Below are 26,314 nucleotides of genomic sequence, written 5' to 3' on the forward strand. Positions count from 1 at the left end.
TTGTTATGTCTCGTTTATTTAGATCGCGAGCTATCGAGAATCTCTCCAACATCTTCCTCTTTTTATTGCCATCTCGATGCACGAATGTTTACAGCCGTAATCTCATTTAAGTCAGCGAGGTGTACGCACCATTGAGCAGCGATAAAGCGCTCTTGACATACGCGAGGAAAGTAGAATTCTTCGTGATAAGTGTTCTCGATATACTGTTGCACGATGTGTAACGCGGCAACGTAGAGTATCGGCTATCGTATAAATATCCCCCGGACGTATTTCAGCATTACAGAGTCATTCGGTGCGTTTGCGCTTTTATTAACGACGGCCATTCACGAAGTGGATTTATTCCGCGGCTCTTTTACGTCGCGATGACAACGGTCATCCGTAGTTTCTTTTCGCGATCGCTACCGGCGGTTTCGTGGCAGGTGCTGCGCTGGGTAGGAGGCCGGTTTCAGTCACCGATGATACATTCGCCGGTTCAGGGGTATAAATGAAGGACAATGACCTAATTGCGCGCAGAACGCCTCGTGCTTCCTCGATGGTCAATCAACGGGCGCGCGCGTGTTGATTCTCACCCGATCATTTATAAGCGCACATATCGAAACCACTCGGCCGGTTTTGTGCGGAATAGCGTATAAGAGAACCGGGAAACTCGCCGTGCAACCGGAATCGGTGCAGTTTTGTATGTTGCGGTTGATGAGAACGTAAGTCGCCATGAAGGTAAGAATTTCACGAACATTTAGACTACACTCATCGAAAGTGCACGCACTGTTGCACGCACATTTTACGCGCATTGTAAATTATAATTGTAATTGTAATTTGTGCGGGGAACGACAACAGGAGCGCGCGACACTGCATTCGCGAGAGAGAATTATTATTGTGTAAAAGATAATATCTATAATAATATTTATTAGTAATAATTATTATTATAAATTTTTTACATTATAATTACATATTTATTAATAATTAATATAAGAGTTATTTTTTGATGTGATGATGAATGATGATAAATTATTCATAATTAATGCTAAAAGTTATCTCTTACAGTAATAATGAATGATGATAAATTGTTAATAATTAAAACTGTCGTTTCAATCAACTCTACTTTTCGTCGATAAAATCACAATCGATTTGACCAAATCATGACGTCAAGTGACAACGAGGTGGGATTGACTTCGACAATGTTCGCAAGTGCTAATTAAAACCCAATAAATATTGAGTAACAGTAACATTACATTAATGTTATAATGTTAATATCGTTATATATATTGTTGAGCTTTCCGCTCAACAATATATATAATAACTATGATATACAACATGTGTTAACATTGCTCTTACATTGTCGAGTGGGAAATTATGTTAATGTAATGTTATTGTTATTTCATATTTATTAGGAAGAACTGACGATCAAAGTGAAAAAAAATACAATAGCAATCATCACTTCCAGGCTTCCTTCATTGATTTTGGAAAGTTCAGAAATTGTGTCATTCCTTAATTACAAAATTACTGATCAAATTGTGCGAGATATAACAGCGGGCGAACGATTTGGCGATGTCACATCCGAGTTTCTTTCTGCGCGAGAATTTTCGGGCTTCCTCCATTGATTTCGGAAAGTTCAGAAATTGTGTCATTCGTTAATTACCGATTAAATTGCGCGAGAAGTAATAGCGGGCGAATGCCTTTCTGCGCGAGGATTTTGGGGGCACGGTTGTCCGACAAAATCGTGGCCTTGGGATCCCATACGCGTCTCACTCCACTTGGCGTGCGAACGGCGGTTTTCACCGATCAAGTTCAAGGACGAGGGTATCCCGTGCGCTTTCGTCGCCGCGTTCGATGCGCACGGGTCGCACGCCCGCGGCCAAACGTTTTCTAATCCGCGCCCGACGATAATTTCCACATGCGCGCACTAGCTGCGTTTCCTTCGCGACCTCGCGGAGCTGGTTAGGCGCGCTTTTCCCGTGTCGATGTGGCACAGCGTCCCACTTTTCGCTCGTCCCACCGACGACGATACGTCGCTGACAGTGTTTGCTGGTATCTAGATGAAGCCATTCAGATAGTCATCTAAATGAGGGAAATCGAAACATCTCATCTCTATCTAGATGGTAAAGACATACAAGACCTGTTCTTTGTAGCTGCACTACTGAACTAGTGCAATAAGTTAGAGTGAGAAAACGTATATTTATCTCACTTCAATACTGCTGTTCAGCAGTGCAGCTACAAAGAACAGGCCTATAGCATCTTCCTCGTCATTCATCCTCGTCTTAGACTATATGCTATCTTATCTAAGAGATTTAAGATGTTTTCGATACGATATCCGACAATAGAATTTACTTAGAGTTTTTAGTTAGTGACAAAGACCTTCTCTTAAAAAAATATATAATTTATATATATTTATATATATATAATTTATATACCAATATATAATTTATATATATTTATATATATATAATTTATATACCAAGAATGACTTTAAAAATAAGCCTATTTCTAGTAGTAGCGGAGATAAAGATTTCTTTCACGATATTATTATATTATGAAAAGATCGATGTTGTTAGTGTGTAGCCAGTTATTCAGCAGTAACATCGAGACACTTTCCTATTTAGAACCGAAAGTACTTGCATTCTCTGACAAATTTCCCTAATGCGAAAACTTTCTTCAAGTACAATACATCACTGCCTTCATTGGCGCCAGTAGAGCGCCTTTTTAGTAAAGATGTGCGAACTATTCGAATTCGAGTCGAATCAAATGAAATTCGACTCGATTTGAATTCGAATCCCTATGATTCAAATCTGAATAACTCGAAAATTTCGAATCGAAAAGATTTTAAATATGAATCGCTCACATTAGCATTAACGAAATACTATTAAAGACATCCAGCTTTACGAGCATGACTCGAAAAGTTTGCTATATATTAAGATTTTCTTCAAAAATATTAAAAGAAGATAATGGCTTCTAGATAAACTCTCACCGACAACTGTCGAATTGATATGTGTCATTGTACAGCTTTTAAGACTAGAACTATATTCCATACACGTTTACCGACTATATATTATATATCTCTTACCTTAAAATAAATTGATATCACATAATCAGTGTTATCTCTCTTATACCGAAGTCACTATTTTCATGTTGAATTCAATGATTATTAATGAATATTAATGAATATTTAATGATATATTAATGAATATTATGATTATTAATGAATATTTAATGATATATTAATTAAATATTCTTTCAGCGATTTGATTTAAATTCGATTCGATTCGAGTAAAATTTCATCGACTCGATTTGATTTGAATTCGAAATTGAAATCTGAGATTCGATTCAATTCGACATAAAAAATCTTTGATTCGCACATCTCTACTTTTTAGTACAGGATAATAAATAAAAACCATAAACCAATTTAATCCATGTACCCCATAAAAATCATTTATCAAACGATTCTCTCTTTCGCTTTTGAAAAAAAACTCTTGTTTCGAAAAATGAAAACTTATAAATAAAAGTATGAGTGCCGTTTACATATCCTTATTATCTGAGTAACTTTTTTTTATATATTTGTATAAATTGTTTAAAAAGAATCTAAAAAACAATCTAGATAAATTACATAACCATTTCACTTTTTATCAAGGCTGCGTGCGTTTTGGGTGCTTACACACTGCAAGCGTCATTCTATCTTCCTTCCGTATGTAATGAACGATAAAGATAGAATGACGCTTACAGCGCGTGAACGCTCAAAGCGAATGCAGCTCTTGATGCTTTAAAAGCGAAATCATCTCCATCTCATCTAAGATGGATTTACGGATTTTCATCTCGTCTTCATCTAGATAATTTTAAAACCATCTAAGCGCAACACTGGGTCGCTGGATTACTCCCTGTCGACGTGGACGTCATGTCCGTGCGTTATGGCCGACGAAAACGGTGGAGTCGCACGACGACCGTCGACGTGTCAATATGCGGTACCGTAAGGACCGACTCGATTCGTCGTATTGACCGCTCATGACTTTCAACTTCCTGTTGCTGGTACGCGTTCGCTTCCTCTATCCACTCTTTAGCATCCCGTATAACTGTCGAGTCGCCTCCCATACAGCACGAATATCCAAAATCCTAGAGATATCAAATATCATACGGGTTATAAGTATTCTTTCAACTAACAAAAATGTGATCAAACTGCATAATATAAATAATTCCCAAAAGATGAAAAGAGTTAAGTAAATCAGACGATAAGTACATTCATCTTTACAAGATTACCTTTGATATTTACAAGATTTGTTCAACTAGAAGAAATCATTACAACAGGTTCCTCAAGATTGTTGAGTAAGTTACAATACGCAGAGTTTGGATGTACCACTCAGTGGCTATCGACAGATCTGGCTCGCTCGATAAATTCTCGTCATGGAGAAACATAAATGAGCAAGCTTCATCACTTGAAGCTTAATATAATATGTAAGCGTATGTGTATTGCTTGAGACTACCTGGGACTTGACTGTATAGGACCGCCCTTTTTGAAGTCGTTTTCTGGCTTCTGCCACCTTCAGTTGTGAACTATTATGTCTTTTATTCTTAAGTTGAAGTTGTTAATTATCTTTCAGATAATAAACAGAATAAACGCCGTTTAAATTAACGGTATATCATGGGTACATATCACATAGAGAAAGATTTTAATGAAATATTACATTATTCAAGGGAGAAAAGTTGAGTTACTCATTGATATACTTGACAGCTCATTTAGTTATCGTTACTTTTCGGAATAGTCAAACCAATACCGTGGTTAAACAATTTTATTGAATGCTTAGCTCGTTTGATATAAGAGATTACAAGAACATCAAAAGTGTGTTGGAAGAATTAAGACAATTAATTCATCATATACAATCCACAAATTAAGTTTGCTCAACTCGATTCTAGTTCTAATCAATGTTTTATAATGTAATAACAAGTTATAACAGGTAAGAACCTAGAAAACTAATATACGGTTTCTTTGAATGGATAAACGAACAGGAGAGAATACGAACATTTCAATAATGATAATTTTTGATGATTAATTTGATGATTTCTGATAACAAAAGGGTTGGGAGCGTTTGAAAATAAAAATAAATTTAATGGAAAGAATAACTTTGCTGGAAAAATAAATGCAGGGGAGAGAAAAAAGATCGTTCTGTCCTTCTGTTAGTTTCTTCAAATATCTTTCCGAGTAAGTAAAATAAAAAGAGAGAAACCGACATAATAATGATGTATGATTCTAAAATCGCAGACGATCAGTTGGATCTGCTGGCTTCTTGCCGTCTGCATCTGCCTTTCCGACGCGAAAAGTAAGATCAGGAGACCTTTGCCGCCGTCGTACGCGCTCGTTCTGAAGAAACCACGGCCCATTAGTCACAGAATATCCATGGGCAATACCATTCATATTGGCGGTAATTTCCCTCAGAGAGTACCCTACAAGCAACAATTACAGGTCAATTACAGGTGAAGCCTCAATGACTGAATATTTTCATTCGCTTTACGTCATCTAACATTACATGAAGATATGACGAATCTCATTTCCCATTTCAGAGTTCGTCGGCCAGTGTACAATGTCTTGCCGATTGGCTGGAAGAACCAAGTCCCGATACGCGCGACTTTGAACAATCGCGCGGTGCTGCCGCAACGCGCTCCCGTCAAGGAGTTTCATTCTGTGAACAAGATGCCGGAATACAGTCCGGAATATAGACCGGAGCTGGTGGTCTTGCCTGCCACTCATCGAGGAAGCATCGATGACGATAAAGGGCCCATCCACACGATTCCAGCACCGAACTTAAGCCCGGCCGATAAGCCTTACAACTCGGCGAACGACCTGAAAGACATCGCGGATCGCCGTCCGTACTCGAGTGATCTTAATTATCACGCCACTGCGCAAAGTAAAGTTTACGCTTCTCTTGCATTAAATTAGATTTGTTGAACATGAGATCAAGTATTTCTCCTTTCGCAGGGTTGGAAATGGCTAATTACCTTTTTAAATTAATTGTCGTGTTTAACTGACATTTAATATGAGCCAATTCGATAGAAGGCCATTTAATTAAAGATTGATTTCAACAAAATCAATTGAAAACCGTTTGATTGACGATTGACTTCAACGAATTCAATTAAAGACCGTTCAATTGACAATTGATGTGAGAGAAGAAAATCAAAGATTGTTCAATTAATAACTGAATTAGATAAATTTAATTAAAAGCCGCTTATTTGATGTTTAATATGAGCAAAATTAAAGGAAAAGAAGAGAGAAAACTGCGTGATGTCAGTATCCAACATCACCTTAATTGAATGATCTTCGATTTTCTTCACTCATATCAATCGTCAATTGAGCGGTATTCAATTGAATTCGTTGAAATCAATCGTCAGCTAAACATTTTTCCAACAAATTTGCTTGAATCAATCATCAATTAGTTAGACTGAAATATATTTGTTGAAGTTGAATATTAAAATGAGAAAAATTTAATTGATATTTTTACAATTCTGTTGAGCAATGATATTCTTGCCAATTAGCATAAATGTCTAGGAGCTGTATTAATAGTCGTTACTTGAAATTTGCCTCAAGTAGGATTTGAATTTAAAGTTAGTCGTAAATAATACAACTGAACTCTGACTACAAATGTAGTGTCACGTGTATTATATGATTCAAGTAAAAAACTTAAATCTAACTTTAAATTCCGATATGAATATCTCATGTAGGACAAATTTCGAGTAATGATTATTAATGTAAAACTTAAAGACGTTTTAGGTCTATATTAATAATCGTTACTTGAAACTTGTCTTAAGCGAGATATGCAGATCTGAATTTAAAGTTAGACATAAGCTTTTTAGTTGAATTATATATTTAAATATAATGTCACAAATATTGTATGATTCAAATAAGAAACTCGGACATAATTTAAAATTCAAATCTAAGTATCTCACTTGAGACAAGTTTCAAGTAACGACTATTAATACAGACTTTAGATACGTTTGAAAAATATTTTACTTGTAGAAATTTCTTAAATATATTTTAGACATTTCTGCTGACTGGACACTGTTACACATTACTTTTTTCAATAAGGATTTAATGACGGTGTTATCTTTCTTCGTTAATAACAGTAACAATTAAACGAATATAATTGTTACTTTTATTATTATTTTGTACATGCAAAATACATATATCACTTGGATTGACCACAGCAAATCGTAAAGAAAAGATCGTCAAAACTTAGTAAAATAATAGAAATTATAACGACTCATTACTTCTTGAGAAATGATAAAGATAACGTATTACCTTTACAGTGAATAATACTCTAATATTTCAATTTTTTAATTTTTCAACGAACAACGAATAACAATAGTGACTTGCTCTTAAAAAGTAACTTTCCCAATCCTGTCTGTATTCTCTTTCTTATTTTCGATATGAGAAAGAGAAGCGAGATGATCGCTCGCGAGCTGGCTCAATAGCTGGATTCACGAGAAAATACAACTGAACTCTGCAATTTTCGCACAGATTCCAACATCGTGACCAACGTCGGATTAGCCGCGATCGGCAACGGTCTGTCGGCGCAGAAAACAGCGACGAATCCGAGCACACCACAGCATCAGTACGAAGTTACGGAGAGCAACGACGCGACGGTGCTGAAAGATCACCAAGTCGCCGTGCAATCGGCGACCATTCAGCCTCAGGATCTCGACGTAACCAGACTCTACTCGACCATAGTCAATCCTCATCCGCAGTCCAACGAACTGTTTGTGAATCACCCGGTTAACGGGCCAAGTGTGATGCAGTTCGGCCAGTCGAGCGCGCCGATGCAGACGAATCTTCATAGTTCCCTGCACGTCGGCTTTCCCGCCACTGCCGTTCAGCCGTACACCGTGACACAGCAAATCCCCGAACTGCACGTGGGCCATCCGGCACCGGCTGGACCACCGTTGTCGGCCACGCAACTCTATGATCTGCTGAACAATTTCCCGCACAAACTTACAGAACAATATACACCAGGTAATGAACCTATGAGGACACCCCAGATAGCACAGAGAATTGAAAAAAAATTCAGTCGTATGTCACCAATTCTGAGAGTTTATTTTCAGATACAAAAAGAATTCTGCAGAGTTCAGTTCAGTGAAAAGAATTCTTTTTGCATCTGTAAAAATGAACTCAGAATTAGTGACATACGATTAAATTCTTTTTTAATTCTCTGTGCTATCTGGGACACTTGTATGCATCAGGATTGTGAGTCGATTAATTAATTACGATTAATCGCTAATAACAATTAATCTGAGCTAATTCAATTGGAGATCGTTTAACTGAGTTCAACAAATTCGGACGAAGGTCGTCCGATTGACAATTGATTTCAATAATTTCAAAGACCGTTTAATTGATCATTCATTTTGCTCAAGTCAATCGTCAATTAATTGAATTAAACGTATTTGTACAAAATAATTATTAAATTGAGAAAAATTTAATTGATGTTTTTACAACTCTCCAGTAAATATCGACTAACAGTAACATTAATATAATTTTCCACCCAATAATATAACTGTTACATAACACACGTTATATTATATTGACATTGTTGAGTGAGAAACATCCCAGTAAGCAAGAAATCATTAATACAACGTTGCTACAATGATATTGAAGAATCTGTAATATTGTCAAATATGTAGTGTTTAATATTGTATCAAACATCATTATGAACATACTTTGACTACGATTTGGAAGTTTCAATAATGTTGAAATAAGGTTGCTATAACATTTTAATCGGCAGAAATATTTTAAAGATGTTGCATTGATCTCAAATAAATGTTAAAGTAACATTTGAAAAATATATTTTTTGTAATGTTTTTAAAATGTTTAAACAACATTCAGAAAAATCATCACAAAATAACATGTGAAAAATATAAATGCAATATTATTAAAAAATATGCAAACAATGCACATGAAGTCAACGTTTCTAAACGTTAATTTAATGTTCTTTGCTTACTGGGATTGACATTATGTTATTGACAGTTGATTTATTGGGTCTGATATGCACAGGACGATTGTGAGAAAGAAATCGCGATAATTTTAGATCGTATGAACCAGAGTCACTAAGTTATTGTTTTATTGTGCTTTAGAATGCCGGTTTGACTTTTAGAAATTTGTAAACCCGGAATTGATCACTGTAGGATCAATTTGTCACGCTTAATTCCAGTAACTAATCGCATTTTCCTCCTCGATAAGCTCAACAATGAAGTACTGATACTCCAAAGAAATTATACCGTTGAAATTTTCTCATCACTAGATCAGCAGCACATTCTTCAGCAACAACTTGACCAAATTCTTCAACCAGACACGATAACGAGCTTCTCCCAACCGCAGATGCATTCTTTCAATTATGACGAACAAGCTAACCAACAACAACAAGCTAACCAACTGCAACAACAGCAGCAGCAGCAACAACAAATCTTGCTCGATCAAGATTATGCCACGGGGAGTGTGACAGCAGATTACAATCTCGATCCGGAGTCCTCGATAGACGCGCGTAAGCAGAACAACAATTTGCGCGCGAAAGAAGAATTGACATATCCTGTAGACGGAGTGGAGCAATCAGAGAATAACATTGAGTACGAAGGAGCGAGCCATCAAAGAAGCCCGACGCCGTACTCGAAGAGGACGGGTAACGTTGGCGGTGCGATAGCAACGAAATTTTACACGACGCTTCCCAACAGAGAAGCCGCCGAGAAACTAGCTGCGTTAGCCGCCGCGGGCAATGTTAACAGTCGTCTCATAGGCCAGCTGCGAAAGCAGCAGCAAGAAAATGTGCAGAGCAACGAGTCAATGCCGTCTAATCACAAGAACGACGACAACGCGAGCCAACGGACGCGAACCGACGGCGATCAGCTGCAAAAATACGATCAATACAAGTACCATAGGAATCAACAGCAACGTCGTAAGCCAAGTTACAAAGTGCAGAACGACGAGAAGTTACCTCTGCAAATAACGGTACCCGAAGAGGACGAGTACGTGGTTGACGATCAGCTGAGTGATATAAAGAAAGACAACGTAGACATGGAGTACGAGTATGAGGGTGAAGACGGGGAAGTCGAGGAGTCGCAGGAATCCGCCGCTTCGTTCGACGGAGAGATCACACCCCAGGACAATGATCCTCACGCTGAATTTGGCAGCCGCCTGCGATCAAAGACTAGAGAATGAGACTGTTAACGTGCGTGTGTGCAACGGTAGACAATAAAACGTTGGACATGCATTATCCCGAAAAATTGAAATCTCGAAATTTAGCAATTGGAACAATTTCCCAGAAAGTCATGTCGACATCCGAATGCCAAGACAATATTTGTTATTTGTTAATATATTGTTATTATTATACTGAAATGTTCCTGAAATATACAGTTGTTTCGAGGAGAAACTGTTTCTATCTCAGAAACAATATACACAAGTGTATTGATATCTGCCCATTTGTGGTACATACATTCTCTTATTCTACTTAAATGAATAGATATTAATACAGTCGGATGTGTATGTAACAAGATTTCAATATTTCGGCAAAATTATATTTTAAACAATTGTTTCGATATTCGAATTTCGATGTTGTGTCTGTTGTCTTGAGGAAATTGTCTACTTTTAAAATTTTGGTACATGTTTTCGGTATAATGCATATCCATTAATAAAATAATCGACGACTGCCAGAGAGAAAGACAGGTAGAATATATCGCAATATTATTTATACAATGTTATTTATTTAGTAGACGCTAATGTATTTATTCGACATGTTGATAAAGGTCAAGCGTTGCAAATCGTTGTTCTCATCTATAGAATTTCACTTTCTTTATTTCAAACATTCGCACATGATCGATTACTATATTGTATGTACAATAGTTATCATATCACGGTAAGTTATTAGTAATTTGAACACGCGAACCTCCTCACGTTTAAGGTTCTTTATACCTCGCCGCGGCCATGTTGAATTTATGACGTCGAAGCGAAGGACAACATATTGACGAATAGTTATATAATAAATGGTGAAATGAGATATGCAGACAAAACAGACTCATTTCATCATTTCACATGATCATTGATAAGAGAAAGAGATATTTTTCGGACAATTTCACAATTGTGCTCAAACAATCTCAAATGCTCTTTCGTCTATATTTATTTTTATTCAGAAATGACACGTAACTTTCGTTAGCATGTCATTCCTCACTTCTGGCGTCACAAATCCGACATGGCCGGTGAGGTACTGGGAGCCTTAAATATAAATTATGGTGTATCGGTTCGTCAAGCTCCGGCGTTAATTACCTTTTATCACCTAAAAAATTTAGCAGTCTGAATTTGGGCACCATATCAACAAATGCACGTAATAAAGACTTCTATAAAATTGAGAATAACTCAATAACGCCATTTGTGGGATATTAGTACAAAAACAAAAGCAAAAATTATCGTACTTTATCGTATCTTGCATCTGTGTTCAAATTCAGACACAAGATATGATTAAAATGCGTAACGGAACTTCAGAAGCACAAGTCACACGCGTTATGAAAAGAATTTATACATAAGTATGTACACAGTTCTTCTATATTTCATTTGTACATTCAAAAAATTTCATCACATGTAGAAGAAAGTATCATTATAGATTACAAAAAAAAGGGTATAAAAGCCAGTCTAGATAACAACTTAGTTGCAAAATTGAGAAGATTTGTATAAAAACTTTACATCGCGTGTGTCTATTTCCAGTTCCATTTCCGCAGCAATTGGAACTATTTTACGATTTCGCAATAACTTATGAAAAAAAAATTCTTTGATGCAAATTTATATACACTGTTTTCGCGTTGTTCCGGCACCTGCGACTTGGTTCTGATGTTTAATTACACATTTAGATTCTACACTGTATAGAGCAACTTACGTCGAATTTCTATCAAGATCCGCGCAAGAATGTTGCTTAGATTACATAGGAAAATCAAAGAGAAAACGCTACTACAAGCGATCCATGAACCACGGTCTACCATCGTTTGTAAACCGTTTCGTTAAAATATCGCAACCTGTTTCGGTTACCAAGAGCGTATGCTCAAATTGTGCCGACCACTGACCGTCTGATGTAACAGCGGTCCAATTATCGGGCCATGTTTCGTCTTTCCACGTTCCTTGAGAAATCATTGGCTCGATCGTGAAGCAGTGTCCGGGTTTCATAACGCCCATTGTTTTGTTTTCTAAAAAAATTTTATTATCGCTAGATATTTATTATTTATTTATCTACTTTTAATTTTATTTTTACTAGATATTTATTATTTATCTACTTATTTTGTAAATCTTCTATCAAAAGAAAATATTTTATTATAATCAATTAAATCGTCAGAACTCTTAGATGTACAATTAAGTATACAGTTTGATTTCTCTTAATTATGCGGTTTGATACAATTTGATGGAGAGAATACAGTTTCCCACTCAAATTATCCCGAGAAAAGTACTTACTGGCATAATGCGGTACATTCGGCGCGGTGTGAAATAAACGGTGAATTCCGTGGCCGCAGTAGCTGCGTACCACACTGAATCCATGTGCCTGTGCATGTTTCTGAATAACGTTACCGATCTCTCTGTACTTTCTACCAGGCTTCACGATGTCGATAGCTTTCGACAAACATTCATATGTTACCTCTACTAACTTCTTCACTTCGGGCTTCACGTTACCCACTAAGAACGTTTCATTTAAATCTCCATGAAAACCATTATGGTATACCGTGACATCAACTAAATAGAAACGATAATTAAGATATGCACTTCGTAAAGCTGCGATAAAAATCTCTGACGAATACCATACCATTACAGATGTCGCCGTCTTGAAGCGGTCGAGTATCGGGTATACCATGGCAAATCACTTCATTGACAGAAGTGCAGCAACTAGCGGGAAACTGATAATAGTTCAATGGCGATGGGTAACAGTCTCTCTCAATGCAAGCCTCATGCACTATTCTATCGATTTCAGCTGTTGTAACTCCAACGTCGCATGTCTTCGCGGCTTCATCCAGTACTTCTCGGCCAAGCTACGCAAATTAATCTAGATTTAACTCGGGAGCAAAATGAAGATTATGACACAGAAGATCAGGTGATGCAAATTTTAAAACTATGTCTACGCTGATTGTTTATGTATTGTCTACGTGACGTATACATGCGTTTTCTTTATGTAGACAATGGAAACTATATAGAACATTGTATATTATATTAAAATATACAGAGTAACTAAATTATGAACAGTTACCATGTTTGTTTTGAGTAATAATTATAAATGTAATAACATAATTAAATAACATAATAACAATAAAATAATTCAAAAATAACAAATTATATAAAACTTTTAATTTATTATAACAGATTGATAAACTTAATTCTGAAGGTAAAAATATAACCACAGAATTCTATGAAGTTAAACTTGTTTAGGGAACAACATTTATAAATTTACATCAGGATTCTCTATAAATGATTAATTAAAAATATAAATAAGTTTTAAATAAAATCTGTAATAAAAATTAAATTTTTTAGTAAAAATTTAAATATAAATCTAAAGATTTTTAAGCAAAAATATAAACTTTCCTTAATTAACCTTTGAGCAAATCCTTTAAATGACATTCATCACAAATTTTTTGAAATTTTTATTTCATTATGTGATCAATGATCATAGATTTAGCCCTAAAAAAATGGAAATGTAACCAAAGAATTCTATAAATTCTAATTTGTTTAAAAAACATTTGTAAATTTATATTGGGATTCAAAAAAATTCTAAAAAATTTAAATAAATATTAAATAAAATTTCCAATACAAAACTAAATAAACCTCAAATAAAAAGATAAATATTTAAAGATTCTTAAATAAAAAAATATAAAATTTCTTAATCTTTTAGTGAATTCTTTAAATGACATCTATAAATTACTCATTGTCTACAGGATCATTGTCTAAATGATATCTCACATATATAGTTTACATATATTGTCTACACAAAAATGCAGAATATCATAATTTATATATAAGTGCCAAAACAAAGAAAGATACAAGGCTAGTTTTTTTTTTAAGAACTTTTTGAATTGCTGTAGACTGCAATAAGTATATATTGTTTCATTCTAATTTATTGCATAGATGTATTCATAAAGTTCTTTGAAAAAGAATAGGCCTGATATAAATGTATTTATCACATGTGTTTGCGATATAAGTGTGTTTACAATTGATATCTAAGAAGTATCACATACCTTGCAAGCAACTCTCATGCCTTCAATCTCTTCATCATCAAGAATCTTTATCTGTCCTGAACCTCTCACAGCATGTTCACTAAGTGGAATTCCAGCTGAGTGTGAAGCATAGTCTGGCCGATTGATGCGCTCAGGAACTTCTCTACGTTCTTCTTTCTCATATGGTCGCAATTTTCCAGTGTAATTGTAACCCGGCCAAGGATTAAATGTATTGGAGACTTTATTGCCATTTTCTCCCTCTGATTACAAACAGAATTATGGATAATTTTAACAACTTATAAGAAATTAATGAAACAATACATGTTGGATACTTACTTGCTAATTGATGAATAACTTTATGCGTCTTCCAGCTTCCTTTGAAACAATCCTAGAATTAAATGATGCTGTATCAGTTGATTAATCTCGTGATAAGTAGGGGATACGTATAACGTATTGACAAAATATATTTGAATATTATCGAAAACTAAGACAAAAGCTTTGGCTACATTGCTAATCTGCGGCATTCAACACGCGTTATGAACGTTAACAACGAGACAAAACTATTAAATGGAAAATAGTGAAGTAAAAAACTTAACCTAAAAGTACAAGTAACGTGTCTCACTTGACTGCAGAAATATGAACCCTGAATGCCGATCTTCCGGCAAGTCGGACACTGCAGGCTCGCGATGGCGTTGCAGCCGGGTGTCTCGCACATTCCGAACGTCGATGACATTGTCAATTAAATCTTCCTATTAGTCGAGCAAAGTGAGCGAGAAGTTGTCAGGCTATAAGACGAGGTAATTCGAGACGATCTTGTACTGTTTTATCGGTAGGCAGCTGCGCGAGAGCGAGCGAGCGAGAAAGAAAAAGAGAGAAAGGGAGGAAGGAGAAAGAGAAAGAGAGAGACTTAAAAGCAGGGTTGGGCGTTTACGCACGAATTATAGGTCTGCGGCTTTATTCCCGAAAAATATCGCATATGATGTTTCTATGAAAAGCTATAGTTTATGTTATGTATATTGTAGCTTTTCATTGAAATATCGTATATATTTTAATAAAAAATAGTATACATAACATGAACTATAGAAATATCGTACAGTAATATTTTTAAAAAATACAGCCCCTCTACGATTTTATTCGCGAAAAATATCGCGTACGATATTTCTATGAAACGTTGTAGTTCATGTCACGTATACTATAGCTTTTCATCGAAATACCGTATGCGATATTTTTCAAGAATACGGTCCTTGGGCGTCTATTGTGTATTAATATAACTAAAATTACAAAAGTGGACGAATTTACTAAAAGATTCACAATTTTATTAGTCAATCTTTAGAATCGATTCCCTGGGTCCTTATTCTTGAAATAGTTGCGTATACGTAAGTTTTACTGCGCAGATTTAATCATATCATAAAATAGTTGCGCAAGGAAAATTACGCAAAAATTTCAAGAATATGGGCCCTGTTCATTTTCGAAAAACTTCTGCACTAGTGCGATAAGTTAGAGTGAAATAAGTTTACTTATTCTTTCACTCTAACTTATTGCACTAGTGTGCACTAGTTCAGAAGTTCTTCAAAACCGAACAGACCTATGTATGTAGATTAGGGCTGCGTTCGGAAACGTCACTCGAGTTACCCGTTGCGTTGGAGTGAGCAAGATATAATAGTGAGATAAAAAGAGAGGGAAAGTACTTGAGTGACGTTTCCAAACGCAGCGTAGAGGTTTGTTCGTTTTTCAAAGAACTTCTAAACTAGTGCACACTAGTGCAATAAGTTAGAGTAAAAGAAAGTATACTTGGATGCTTCCGAAATATTCAGGGTTGGGTCAAGTGAGTTAGTTCCACTATAGTGTCCGTTACATATACTATAGTGGAACTAACTCAACTCGATCAAACTCTGGGTATTTCGGAAGCATTTCTTTTGTTTCACCCTAACTTATTGCACTAATACTGAAATTCTTCGAAAACAAATGTATCTAATGAGTAATCTAAGAATGTCGTCGAAAAAATATATATGGCTAATATATATATATATATATATATATATGGCTCACTGAAAAGTTAATTAAGAAAAGTTAATATTTTTTAATTCAATCTTTAGTATCTTAATATAAATTTGTAAACATTGCTTTCTGAATAAGTCAATTCTCTGATTACATTCTTATTTTTAGATTTAAGTTGACTAGTTTGTTATATAATAAAATGAAAATTTTACGTAATTTGTTGCATGTTTTAAGCATTACATTTAATACTCTTAGGGCCGATTGTTCTAACTTCTTGGTAAATTACCTGACAGTTAAATTATGTATCTGTCTCTGTCTAATTTGAAGAAAAAAATGAAAACATATGATCCCAGATAGCATAGAAAATTCAAAAAGAATTCAGTTGTATGTCACCAATTTTGAGTCCATTTTCAGATGCAGAAAGAAATCTTCAAAGTTCAGTTCAGTGAAAAGAATTCTTTTTGCATCTAAAAATGAACTCAGAATTGGTAACATCCCATATAGTACAAGATTTAAAAGATGTCCCAAAGACATTCAGAGGATTGCTAAAGGTCCGCATAAGTCCACAGAATATCCTAAAAATATTCCGAGGACTTCTAAATGTCCACACAAGTCCCCAAGATATCCCTTCAAAGATACGACTGAATTCTTTTTGAATTCTATGTTTATCTGAGATTTAACTGTTAGATAGCTTGCCAAGAAGTTGGAACAATTGACTCACAATCTTGAACTTCAACTTCAATTTTGGCTCCAGGCTTCTCTTGGAATTCCGTCCCATCGCCAATACACCAATTCCCAATCTTGAAATGTACGGGTCGCGAAGCTCGAAAGAGCGAGAGCCAGCGACTTATCGATCATGCGACGCGATAAAGTAGGCCTTTACAATCGATAGCGGAACTTTCGAGATTCGAGAGGTGATGCAAGATGGCGCAGGGTGTCGCGCCATGGTCGCAGCTCCGGTGCTGTCGGTGGTAAGGGATCAGTGAAAAATGGCTGGTGCCAGCGACTGGTTTAGCATCGGTAGCACGGTGGTATGTAAGACATGTCACGAGCAAGAAATCGAGGGCGAGGTGTTGGCCTTCGATCCACAGACAAAAATGCTGATACTCAGTATCCTTTTCGACGGGCTCCGCGGCGACGTCGACCCGGTCCGACGGCGGCCCCGCGCGCGCACTGTGTGCGTGCGCTCCGCCGTGTACCAGACGCAGTGTAAATAAGAGCGTCGTGGCCGCGACGGGCGTCGCACGGCGCGCACCACGTCGCGACGCGGCCCCGCGTCACGAGTGCCGCGTCCGCGTCCGTCGTGATCTTTCCGACGCGAGTTGTGCCCGCGCGAGTCAGGTTAAGTTTCGTCATCCACAGTTCAGGCATGCCGAACGCTCGCCTCGCTGTGTGCGCCCGTCCCGTTGCTCGCCGATCATCCCACCGGGGATGATTGCCATCGTGGATCACGTCGTGTTGCACGGGGAACTCACGTGGTGCGCGACACTCGACGCCGTACGACGCGCGCGATGCCTCCCGGGAACCGCGGCAGCCGCGGACACTCAGCGTCGCGATACCGCGTGCTCGATTCTGTGCGTATGTATCGGTTCATCTCGCTTTGCTTCCCATCGACAGTGAGAGTACAAATAGAGATGAATAGATAAATGGGTGAATAAATGTACACGCGCGCAGCCTTCGTTATCAGGCCTCGCTGAAGATTGAAAGTATTTTACGTGCAACTCGTCGCCTGGTAGATAATGGAAATAGAGTTACTGGATATTCAGATCTCCGTTGGACAGTTCAGATTTCATTATAATCAGTTGTGATCAGCTGATATTAAAAAGATATCCTGATTATTAAATATTTCAACCTAAAATATCAAAAATATCATTTCATAACATATATTCTGTAACATATATATGTATTTTTTATTTCTTCCAACTTAATTCAACATTTGAACTTCTAAATTGGTATTGTTCTCATTATGTGGAGAACTATTTTGTAATACATTCTTTTGTTTGTCGTTTTGTTGGTTACAATTATTATTAACCTGTGATTGTTAGATGTTTTGGTGTGGTAAGTCTGTCGATACATTATTATATTAACACATCACATTATTATTATATTCTTACGAAATATTTTTATAAATTATATTTCCCCAATTCAAAGATTTTTTTTAAATTTTCCAGTCTACCTAAATTGACAAATAAATAAGTAAATAAATATGTAGTCCAAAATCGTTTTGAGTGCACCTGATTCGGTTTATACAACTTCATTTCGTAGAAACGTTCTGCGTGACTTGCGTTTTTTCACTCGCTTGCATTGTTCCTGTCTCGCGATATCGTATCGGTATAATATCGATCACTGTCGATCCATTTGTCGTGTCTTCAAAGATTGTTTTCCTTAGCACCGACTTCTCAGAATGTCCATCGACGAGTGGTAGACCCTCGTTAAATGATGTACATGTAGTAAATTTATCTCTCGTATCCAACGTTCAAGTGATACGAGAAGTTAGCGCAACTACGAACGAACCACCACAGAGCCTTAATCTGCAAAGGCTAAACACAAGAGTCCGCAACCAGATCGAGGAGAAGAAGAGGCTGGTTATGGCTCTGCAGGCCGGAGTATCTCCAGAGGGACAGAAATTATTTATCGCTATTTCAAAGACTATTCAAGATATTACGTGGAACGGAGCGAATATCGTTGTATTTGATAACGTCACCATCAGACCGCCGTACAAGGTTGACAACGTTCACGGGAACACGGAGTCTGGAGCGTATAGACATGTAAAAAAAGTGGTATGTAAAGTGCAGCGAACATCTGCTTTTGTCTTTTGAGTATTTGCCCTGTAGTGTCGTCCAACAGCCAAGAGTTGCAAAGATCAAGAACATATATTCTCGTGTGACAATCATAGACATTTTTGTGCAACATGTCTCATTGTAGAAGCATTTCTTTATCTGTGCGGGAATCTTTCTTTTTATTCACTTGTATTCATTGTAATTTGATTTAGATAAAGTTCTTGTTGTCTGTTATAACAAGATGATACATATATCAAGTATATTATAAAAATATGTAGAGAGTAGTATGTAATATAATAATATAATGTAATAATATATCAGATACATAATCAAACATGTGAGTACTTGATGGCTTTAAATCAACGATTGAACCAAAAGGATTAAAGGACAACAGTTGTGTATGTTGCTTAATCCACTTAGTAGAGAAATGGATTTTTTATGAGTAAGCGATACTTTTGTTTGCCAGTAAAGTATAATTTTAAATAATACTAATAATTCAGGTAGTGGACAGATTTTGAATAATACTAATTATTCAGGTAGTGGACAGATTTATTGTTTTAATATTTTATCTATAAAGTGTAGGAAATTAAACAATTTATAATTTTTGTTCTATTGCCCATTTAATTTGATTTGCTATTATAGAAGTATTTTTATCTGCACAGGAATTTTCATTCATCATAATTCAATTTAGATCAAGTTTCTTGAAAAGAAATGCATATCTAACATGAAATTAAATTATCTACTACCATCGACATATATATAAATGTATAACATATATATCAAATATATAATAATATATTATAAAACACATAGAGGTAGAACATAATATAATAATATAACACATAATAATATAATATCAGATACATAATCAGACATGTGTGAGTGCTTGCTGGCTTTTGACTTTAAATCAACGATCGAACCAAAAAGATTAACGGACAACAGTTATGTCAGTGTGTGTATTTCTTAATTCATTTAGTAGAAAAATGGATTCTTTATGAGTAAGCAATACTTTTATTTGCTAGTAAAATATGATTTTATATAATAATTATTATCCAGGTAACACAGAGATATTTATTGTTTTAGTATCTTAAGTGTAGGAAATTAAGCAATTTCTAATTTTATTTTTGTTCTCTTGCTTATTTATTTGCTAAGTTGACACAATGTATAACAGTATATTTGATGCATTTAGTTGTGGCAAGGATTGCTTCTTAGATCTATCTTGCATTCATACATTCCATCTGTTCATTGTTTGCAGGTTGAGAAACACATTAAAGATACAGCGCAAGCTCAACAGCAACGGGAATTACAACAGCAGACGCAAAAGGGAGCTGAACTACAATAAAGGTCCAAAAAGGCACTACACTACATGGAGGTCGTTAAGACACATTCAGGAAGCTCCATTTGACAAGAAATAGGAAGGAGAAGTGAACGAGGCACCGAACAGAAGACCGTGGCAGCGCAATTAGGCAAGCGCGCCTATAGCAAAAAGAATCAGATATCTTCGAACGAACCCTCTTCAGCTGCTTGTTTGTATAAAAAAAAGAATGAAGAAGAAGACAGCTATAAAGTGCAAATTTAAACACCGAAATTTCACATTCTGATCCGAGTATTGTTAATAGTATCGCATGTGCAGCATTTTATAAAATACAGTCGGACGTACAATTCGTAATTCTTAGTCGCCAGCCTAGAAATTTAACTGCGTAAGTTCACGAAAAGCGAGCGGCAGTCGACTGATTCGAGTGAACAACCGAATTTGTTACATATAGCGCTGATATTATGTCTGCGTGCGTGACACATCAACGCGGAATGTGCCGTAATTTTCAGTTGAAATAAGTTTTAACAGCGTGATTTAAAATCGATTTTCAAAACTTAAGCCCGTATGAAACGGCTCGAGCTTTTACGTGTAGCGTCTGTGTGCGAAGACACGTTAAGGCCAAATCACACTAGCAATTGATAATTGACGATTGAAGATTGGAACTTGACCAATTGGAACAAAGCAAGCCAAGGCTGAAGCTCGTTGATTCGTTAAAATCTAATCTTCAATCGTCAATCGCCAATCGTTAGTGTGATTTAACCTTTAGGACGCGTCGCGAAATTGGAATGAGACGCGCGCAGTTGTCGATACCGCCAGAATAGATCGAGAACAAACAAAGTGAGACGGAGTGAAGTTAGGCTCATATTAATAGTCTACTGGAAATTTGCCTTACATGAAATACTCGGATTTAAATTTACAGCTTTGAATTTTTCAATTAAATCGCACGAGGTATGTCACATTGTATTTGTGATTGAATTGAAAAAGTCGTATTTAATTTTAAATTCAAATATATTTCACTCAAAACTTGTCTCAAGTAAGATACTTATGTCTATATTAATAGTTGTCTCTTGAAATTTGTGTAACTGAATATCTCAGATGAAATATTCAGTTTTTCACTCAGAGTTAGATCAAAATTTTTCAATTATATGATATAAAATAAAAGTACCAATTCCCGGACACATAATCCTGGAGATTTTTGTTAGCTTAGTCTTTAAATATGAACATTTAAACTTTCAAAATTATATTAAAAATTTAAATATTATATCATAAAAGACCAAAATAATGAGAATGTTTAGAGTTAGGAACATGTCCGGATATTAATACTTTTATCTTTTGTGACATCTGTAATCACGATTCAGCTGAAAAAAACTCATCTGACTTTGAATTTAGATCTGAATATCTTACTTGAGGCAAATCTTAAGTAACAGTTATTAACATAAATCTATAATTTTAATTCAGAGTTAGATCAATTTTTATTGTTAAATCCCGACTAGAGGTGCAAATATCACGTATATCGTATAACTTAATTGAAAAACCTGGATTTAGCTCCGGAAAAAATCGGAGTATCTCAAGTTTTAGGTGACAGCTATTAATATGTGTCTTAAACCAAAACACCAAATAACACCAAATTTATATTCTGAATTACAAAGTTTTGTAATTCGGCCGATTGTAAGATCACATCCTATCCTGTTTTGTTTTGTTGTATGTACCTAGGTAGCAGACTTACGTAAGAATGACGTCCAAATCTGGCCAGTTCATGATCAAAAATGACCAAAAATGTCCTGAAAATGTCGTCAAAATGACGGTCTAATGTCACAGATCGATGACGACATTTTAAGACGACTTAATGACGTTTTAATGACATCTCTAAATGTCAATAATACGTCATTAAGACGTTGTCATTAAGACGTCACAAAAAAAAACGTCTTAAAGACGTCATTATTTAGTCACTTAACCAACTTGGTCAATCGACCACTTATGACCAGTTTTTTACATCATTTTGACGTGAGTCTGCTATTTGGGAACGTTGTAATTCGAGCGAAGAATAGATTTCTTTTAACGCATCACACAATTCGTAATATCTTATCGACAAGTGTGTTTCTTATCCTAGTTTCGCGAACGAAGACTAGTTTTACGATCGACTCGAACAATTGCGGCGATCCCCATTCCGAAACTCGCTTATTTCGGATTCACAAGCGACTCCGCGTTACATTCAATACGGCACAGCAAATTCTTTTCAGAAATTAACTGATAACAAAGAATCGAACACTATGCGATCTATAATTTTATGCATGAGGCACGAGGCGCCTTCAGCCACGTGCGATTAATGCTGCGCTTTCTGCTGCCCCTTGCGCATGCCGAGCCGTAAAAGTTTAATTTAAGAAAGACGGGAACCTCGACTCGCGCAAGGACGAGCGCCGCTTTAATCGCAATTTGCGAGAGAAAAAGATCTTTCTCGTTCTATTGAGTCTAGAAGGTCTTTTAGATTTCAAATCTCGAGTATTTTGAATCTAGAATATTTTCGTTTAATAGAATATCAAAGATCGTATTCTTTGCATCGATGACATCCTTTTTCTACCCGTCGGTCCGAGAACAACATAGCAATCGTTCGACTAACACAGCGTGCTTACTCGAACGATACTTCACAATACAGACCAATAGGAATCGTCCAAATCGGAGAAGAAAGGAGCCTCCTCTGAATCGATGCGCAGATCGTTCCTTTCTTCGAGAAGATATCAAAGATTAGTCGGTGTAAGATGTTGATAATGGAATCGGCATTGTGCCTTTGCCATACAGATGAGACCGCGGTACTCGTGGTGTGCTTCTATGATTCCTTATTAACTTTTCCTTCTTCTTTTTCATGTATACCCAGTGGCACACACTGGGATAGATGAAGTCCGAGGAAACCCTGGTCACACGCCCTCGTGGTGCCGTCGTTCTCGCAGAAAGAACCGAATTCGTCTCGTGCCCTTTTACCATTCGAATGGGAAGATGATGATAGTGCGAAGGGAGAACAAGAACGCGGGAGATTGTAAGAAGAATTATACGAAAAGACATAAATAAATGTAATATAAATTCTGTAGCTACGCGGCTCTCCGCTCGTGTTTGGCCTCTCCTCTTTATTGATCATTAGATTAATTAGACATTTGTCGTAGGTAGAGCCTTCGATAGAGACAGGACTTCTGCTTATTCAGTGCTGAGTAGACTGGAAATGGACTAGAGATAGAAGTAAGCGATATTAGATGAGTGCGAGCGTGACGTGGCAAATAGCGCACTGGTCTGCCATGCTTTAGAGATCCCGGGTTTGATCCCCGGTAGAGCCGAAAAATTTTCACAAACTCGTGCTCCTCTCGGAAAGGCAATGGCAAACCACCGAGAGTATCCTTGCCAAGAAAACAATCTCTCAGAATCATATTTGCCGTTCGGAATCAGCGTTAAACTGTACTCGAACGATAGCTCACAATACAGACCAATAAGAATAGTCTCCAAATTGGAGAAGAAAAAGGGAGTCTCCTCTGAATCGATGCGCAGATCGTTCCTTTCTTCTAGAAGATATCAAAGATTAGTCGGTGTAAGATGTTGATAATGGAATCGACATTATGCCTTTGCCAAACAGATAAGACCGCGGTACTCGTGTTACTTCTTCTATGATTCCTTATTAACTGTTCCTTCTTCTTTTTCATGTATACTCAGTGGCATACACTGGGATGCACATATGCCTATATACAATCAGCGTGCGCACCATAGGCATATGAAGGAGAGGCCACTACGCTCGAGTATGTGGAACTATGATGAGGATGAGACTGGAAATGGATTAGAGATAGAAGTGAGCGATTAGATAAGTTGCATCACACGTTGTCTAAGTAGTTGAAGGGTCAAGTCGGTTAAAAATAGAAGTAACCGGCTAGAAACAAATTGCTCCACGTTATCTATGATAATCTAAATTGGACTAGAAGAAATAGAAGTAACCAATCAGACAAGTTACTCCACACTTTTGTACGCTTCCTCGATTGTTCCCGTGACGCTTGATAATTTTACGGTTGCGGATAAGTCGTGAGTTACACGGGCGATTCGGGCGGCAGCTTTAAATTTTATCGCAGCCCGATGCTTCTCGGTTTTTCTTTTCCACTGTAACATAAATTAGTCGATTGATCATATTGATTGAATATTTCCCATGCTACATCCCAGGCAGACTCAAAATAACATCCAAATCTGATCAGTTCATGACCAAAAATGTCGTAAAAATATCGTCAATATGACGATCTAATGTCACAGATCTATAACGATATTTTAAAACGACTTAATGACGTTTTAATGACGTCTTTAAATGTCAATAATACGTCATTAAGACGTTGTACAGAAATGTCATTAAGACGTACAGAAATGTCATTAAGATGTCACAAAAAAGACGTCATTATTTAGTCATTTGACGTCAACCAACCAGTTATGACCAGTTTTTGACGTCATTTTGACCGTTACTGGGGATAATTCATTAAGTAAGATAAAAGTACTAGTCTCCGGACATATCTCATCCTGAACATTCTTATTGTTCTATTGTCTTTAAATATGAATATTTAAATTTTTAATGTGGAATGTGTGTATATACTCAATATTTCTATATATATTTCTCTATATTTCTATATATATTTTACGCTAAAAGTTTAAATATTTATATTTAAAGAGTTAAATAAAAAAAATATCCAAGATTAAGTACGTGTCCGGAAATTTTATCTTAATGATAATACCCAAATAGCACAATCTATTAAAAGATATCTTAAAGACGTCCAAAAGATATCTTTATTCCTTTTGAACGTATTTAAGATATTTTTTAGCAGTTTATGCTGTCTGGGCACACAGTAACAAATAACGATAACAACTTTTAAAAGGTTACTCCATATTTTGCCTGAAAATGTTGGTTGTTCTGTTTTGTATATATTTTTCTTTGACGAATATCCTTATCTTCTGAACTCTCTTTTGTCGATAAAAGTATCCCAATGTCACTCATAAGCCTTCTAATCGGCTTTCAAAAAAGGTTCAGAATAAGAGTTGAAGTACATTTAATTACGTTTCTTTTAGTTTGATTTTAGTGCCAATTATACAGAGTGTCACATACACTTGTGTATGTGTGTGTGTGTGTAGCTAGACTCATTAAACTGAATACAAAATTCCTCTACCATTTCGCAATGTAAAATTTTGAATTATTAACTAAAGAAGATTGGTTAATATGTGTGCGTGTGATCGTGCACGATGTGGTAGATCAGTTGTGATGATGATGTTTGCCGTCGTTTGCTTGTATGGATATATACAATGGCTTGGTTTACATCGTGCATTTGATACGTATATTATATAGTAACTTTTTATTAAATAATATTAATATTGACAACGCATATCAACGATAACGCATTCAATCGATTCAATAAGTCTTCTTGATCAGTATTATACCAGCTTAATATACCGTTATTTGTATACATCGTCAATATTAAGATTATCTAATAGAAAGTTACTATTTAATACGCGTATCAAGTACACGGTGTAAACCAGGCCATTGGCCTTCTTGAATCTATATACAATTAGATAATCTTAATATCCACAATTCATATCAACAGCGACGCATTTTAGCAATACAATACGTTTTGTTAATGAGTATTATACCAGCTTAATATACCGTTGCTTATATATATCGTCGATATTAAGATTATATAATAGAAAGTTACTATTTAGTATGCGTATCAAGTGCGCGATGTAAATCAAGCCAATGGACTGCTGATAATTAGGCGACAGTTTCCTGAAAACTGGAGAGGATAATGTTGGTACCAAGGAAAATCTCTACACAATATAATTTAAATATCTGTTCTTTGTAACTGTACTGCTGACCTAATGCAAACGGTTAGAGTGAGAAAACGTATACTTGCCTCATTTCAATTTATTGCACCAGTTCAGTAGTGTAGTTACAAAAAACAGAATCTTTAAATTATATTGTGTAGAGATTTTCCTTGGTACCAACATTATCCCCCCCCCCCCCCCTTTT

The 26,314-nt window shown here is 36.1% G+C and overlaps 4 protein-coding genes across 6 annotated transcripts in view; 2 read left to right on the forward strand and 2 right to left on the reverse strand.

The window, feature by feature from the left end:
• Positions 1 to 479: 479 nt before the first annotated feature.
• Positions 480 to 11,763, forward strand: LOC116850632 (alpha-protein kinase 1-like). 2 transcript variants are annotated; one of them, XM_032829139.1, is made up of 5 exons: positions 480 to 714; positions 5,243 to 5,454; positions 5,542 to 5,885; positions 7,493 to 7,984; positions 9,267 to 11,763. In XM_032829139.1, exons 1-5 carry the CDS (start codon positions 709 to 711, stop codon positions 10,175 to 10,177), a joined length of 1,965 nt encoding a protein of 654 aa, XP_032685030.1. In that variant the 5' UTR covers positions 480 to 708; the 3' UTR covers positions 10,178 to 11,763. The 2 variants fall into 2 exon arrangements, with proteins under 2 accessions (XP_032685030.1, XP_032685029.1); XM_032829138.1 differs by lacking the exon at positions 480 to 714 and having other exon boundaries at positions 3,243 to 5,454.
• Positions 10,793 to 15,130, reverse strand: LOC116850633 (methionine aminopeptidase 1). Of its 2 annotated transcripts, XR_004379392.1 has the most exons (7): positions 14,816 to 15,130; positions 14,530 to 14,581; positions 14,215 to 14,453; positions 12,795 to 13,017; positions 12,449 to 12,724; positions 11,883 to 12,186; positions 10,793 to 11,288 (listed from the first exon to the last, which is right to left on the reverse strand). XR_004379392.1 is itself a non-coding variant. In XM_032829140.1 (6 exons), exons 1-6 carry the CDS (start codon positions 14,924 to 14,926, stop codon positions 11,954 to 11,956), a joined length of 1,134 nt encoding a protein of 377 aa, XP_032685031.1. In that variant the 5' UTR covers positions 14,927 to 15,130; the 3' UTR covers positions 10,793 to 11,953. The 2 variants fall into 2 exon arrangements, 1 of the variants encoding a protein (XP_032685031.1); XM_032829140.1 differs by having other exon boundaries at positions 10,793 to 12,186.
• A 1,971-nt stretch (positions 15,131 to 17,101) lies between these two features.
• Positions 17,102 to 22,349, forward strand: LOC116850671 (protein LSM12 homolog A-like). Its single transcript, XM_032829214.1, has 3 exons — positions 17,102 to 17,301; positions 18,595 to 18,971; positions 20,227 to 22,349. The coding sequence occupies exons 1-3, from the start codon at positions 17,181 to 17,183 to the stop codon at positions 20,311 to 20,313; spliced, it is 585 nt and encodes a 194-aa protein (XP_032685105.1). The 5' UTR covers positions 17,102 to 17,180; the 3' UTR covers positions 20,314 to 22,349.
• Positions 22,350 to 23,532: 1,183 nt separating this feature from the next.
• The window catches only part of LOC116850669 (NACHT and WD repeat domain-containing protein 2), a 42,447-nt gene continuing 39,665 nt past the window's right edge, over positions 23,533 to 26,314 (reverse strand). The window contains exon 26 of the mRNA XM_032829213.1: positions 23,533 to 24,414. Within this exon, the coding sequence (XP_032685104.1) occupies positions 24,268 to 24,414 (147 nt within the window). The 3' untranslated portion in view covers positions 23,533 to 24,267. The remainder of the gene's footprint in view (positions 24,415 to 26,314) is intronic.

Source organism: Odontomachus brunneus, unplaced genomic scaffold, assembly GCF_010583005.1.
Source record: "Odontomachus brunneus isolate Ranch 3 - 2012 unplaced genomic scaffold, Obru_v1 Obru_scaffold_151, whole genome shotgun sequence".
Classification (NCBI taxonomy): Eukaryota; Metazoa; Arthropoda; class Insecta; order Hymenoptera; family Formicidae; genus Odontomachus; species Odontomachus brunneus.

What these genes read in the sequence shown, in the direction of transcription:
- LOC116850633 (XM_032829140.1), bottom strand. Translation starts at nt 14,926, where the DNA reads ATGTCATCGACGTTCGGAATGTGCGAGACACCCGGCTGCAACGCCATC. An exon ending in GCATGAGAGTTGCTTGCAAG is followed by an intron (nt 13,018 to 14,214) that starts GTATGTGATACT and finishes TAATTTGCGTAG; the next exon opens with CTTGGCCGAGAAGTACTGGA. An exon ending in GAATGTACCGCATTATGCCA is followed by an intron (nt 12,187 to 12,448) that starts GTAAGTACTTTT and finishes AAATTTTTTTAG; the next exon opens with AAAACAAAACAATGGGCGTT.
- LOC116850632 (XM_032829138.1), top strand. Translation starts at nt 5,225, where the DNA reads ATGATTCTAAAATCGCAGACGATCAGTTGGATCTGCTGGCTTCTTGCC. An exon ending in CAATTACAGGTCAATTACAG is followed by an intron (nt 5,455 to 5,541) that starts GTGAAGCCTCAA and finishes TTCCCATTTCAG; the next exon opens with AGTTCGTCGGCCAGTGTACA. An exon ending in TTATCACGCCACTGCGCAAA is followed by an intron (nt 5,886 to 7,492) that starts GTAAAGTTTACG and finishes ATTTTCGCACAG; the next exon opens with ATTCCAACATCGTGACCAAC.
- LOC116850671 (XM_032829214.1), top strand. Translation starts at nt 17,181, where the DNA reads ATGGCTGGTGCCAGCGACTGGTTTAGCATCGGTAGCACGGTGGTATGT. An exon ending in GACAAAAATGCTGATACTCA is followed by an intron (nt 17,302 to 18,594) that starts GTATCCTTTTCG and finishes CCGACTTCTCAG; the next exon opens with AATGTCCATCGACGAGTGGT. An exon ending in ATAGACATGTAAAAAAAGTG is followed by an intron (nt 18,972 to 20,226) that starts GTATGTAAAGTG and finishes CATTGTTTGCAG; the next exon opens with GTTGAGAAACACATTAAAGA.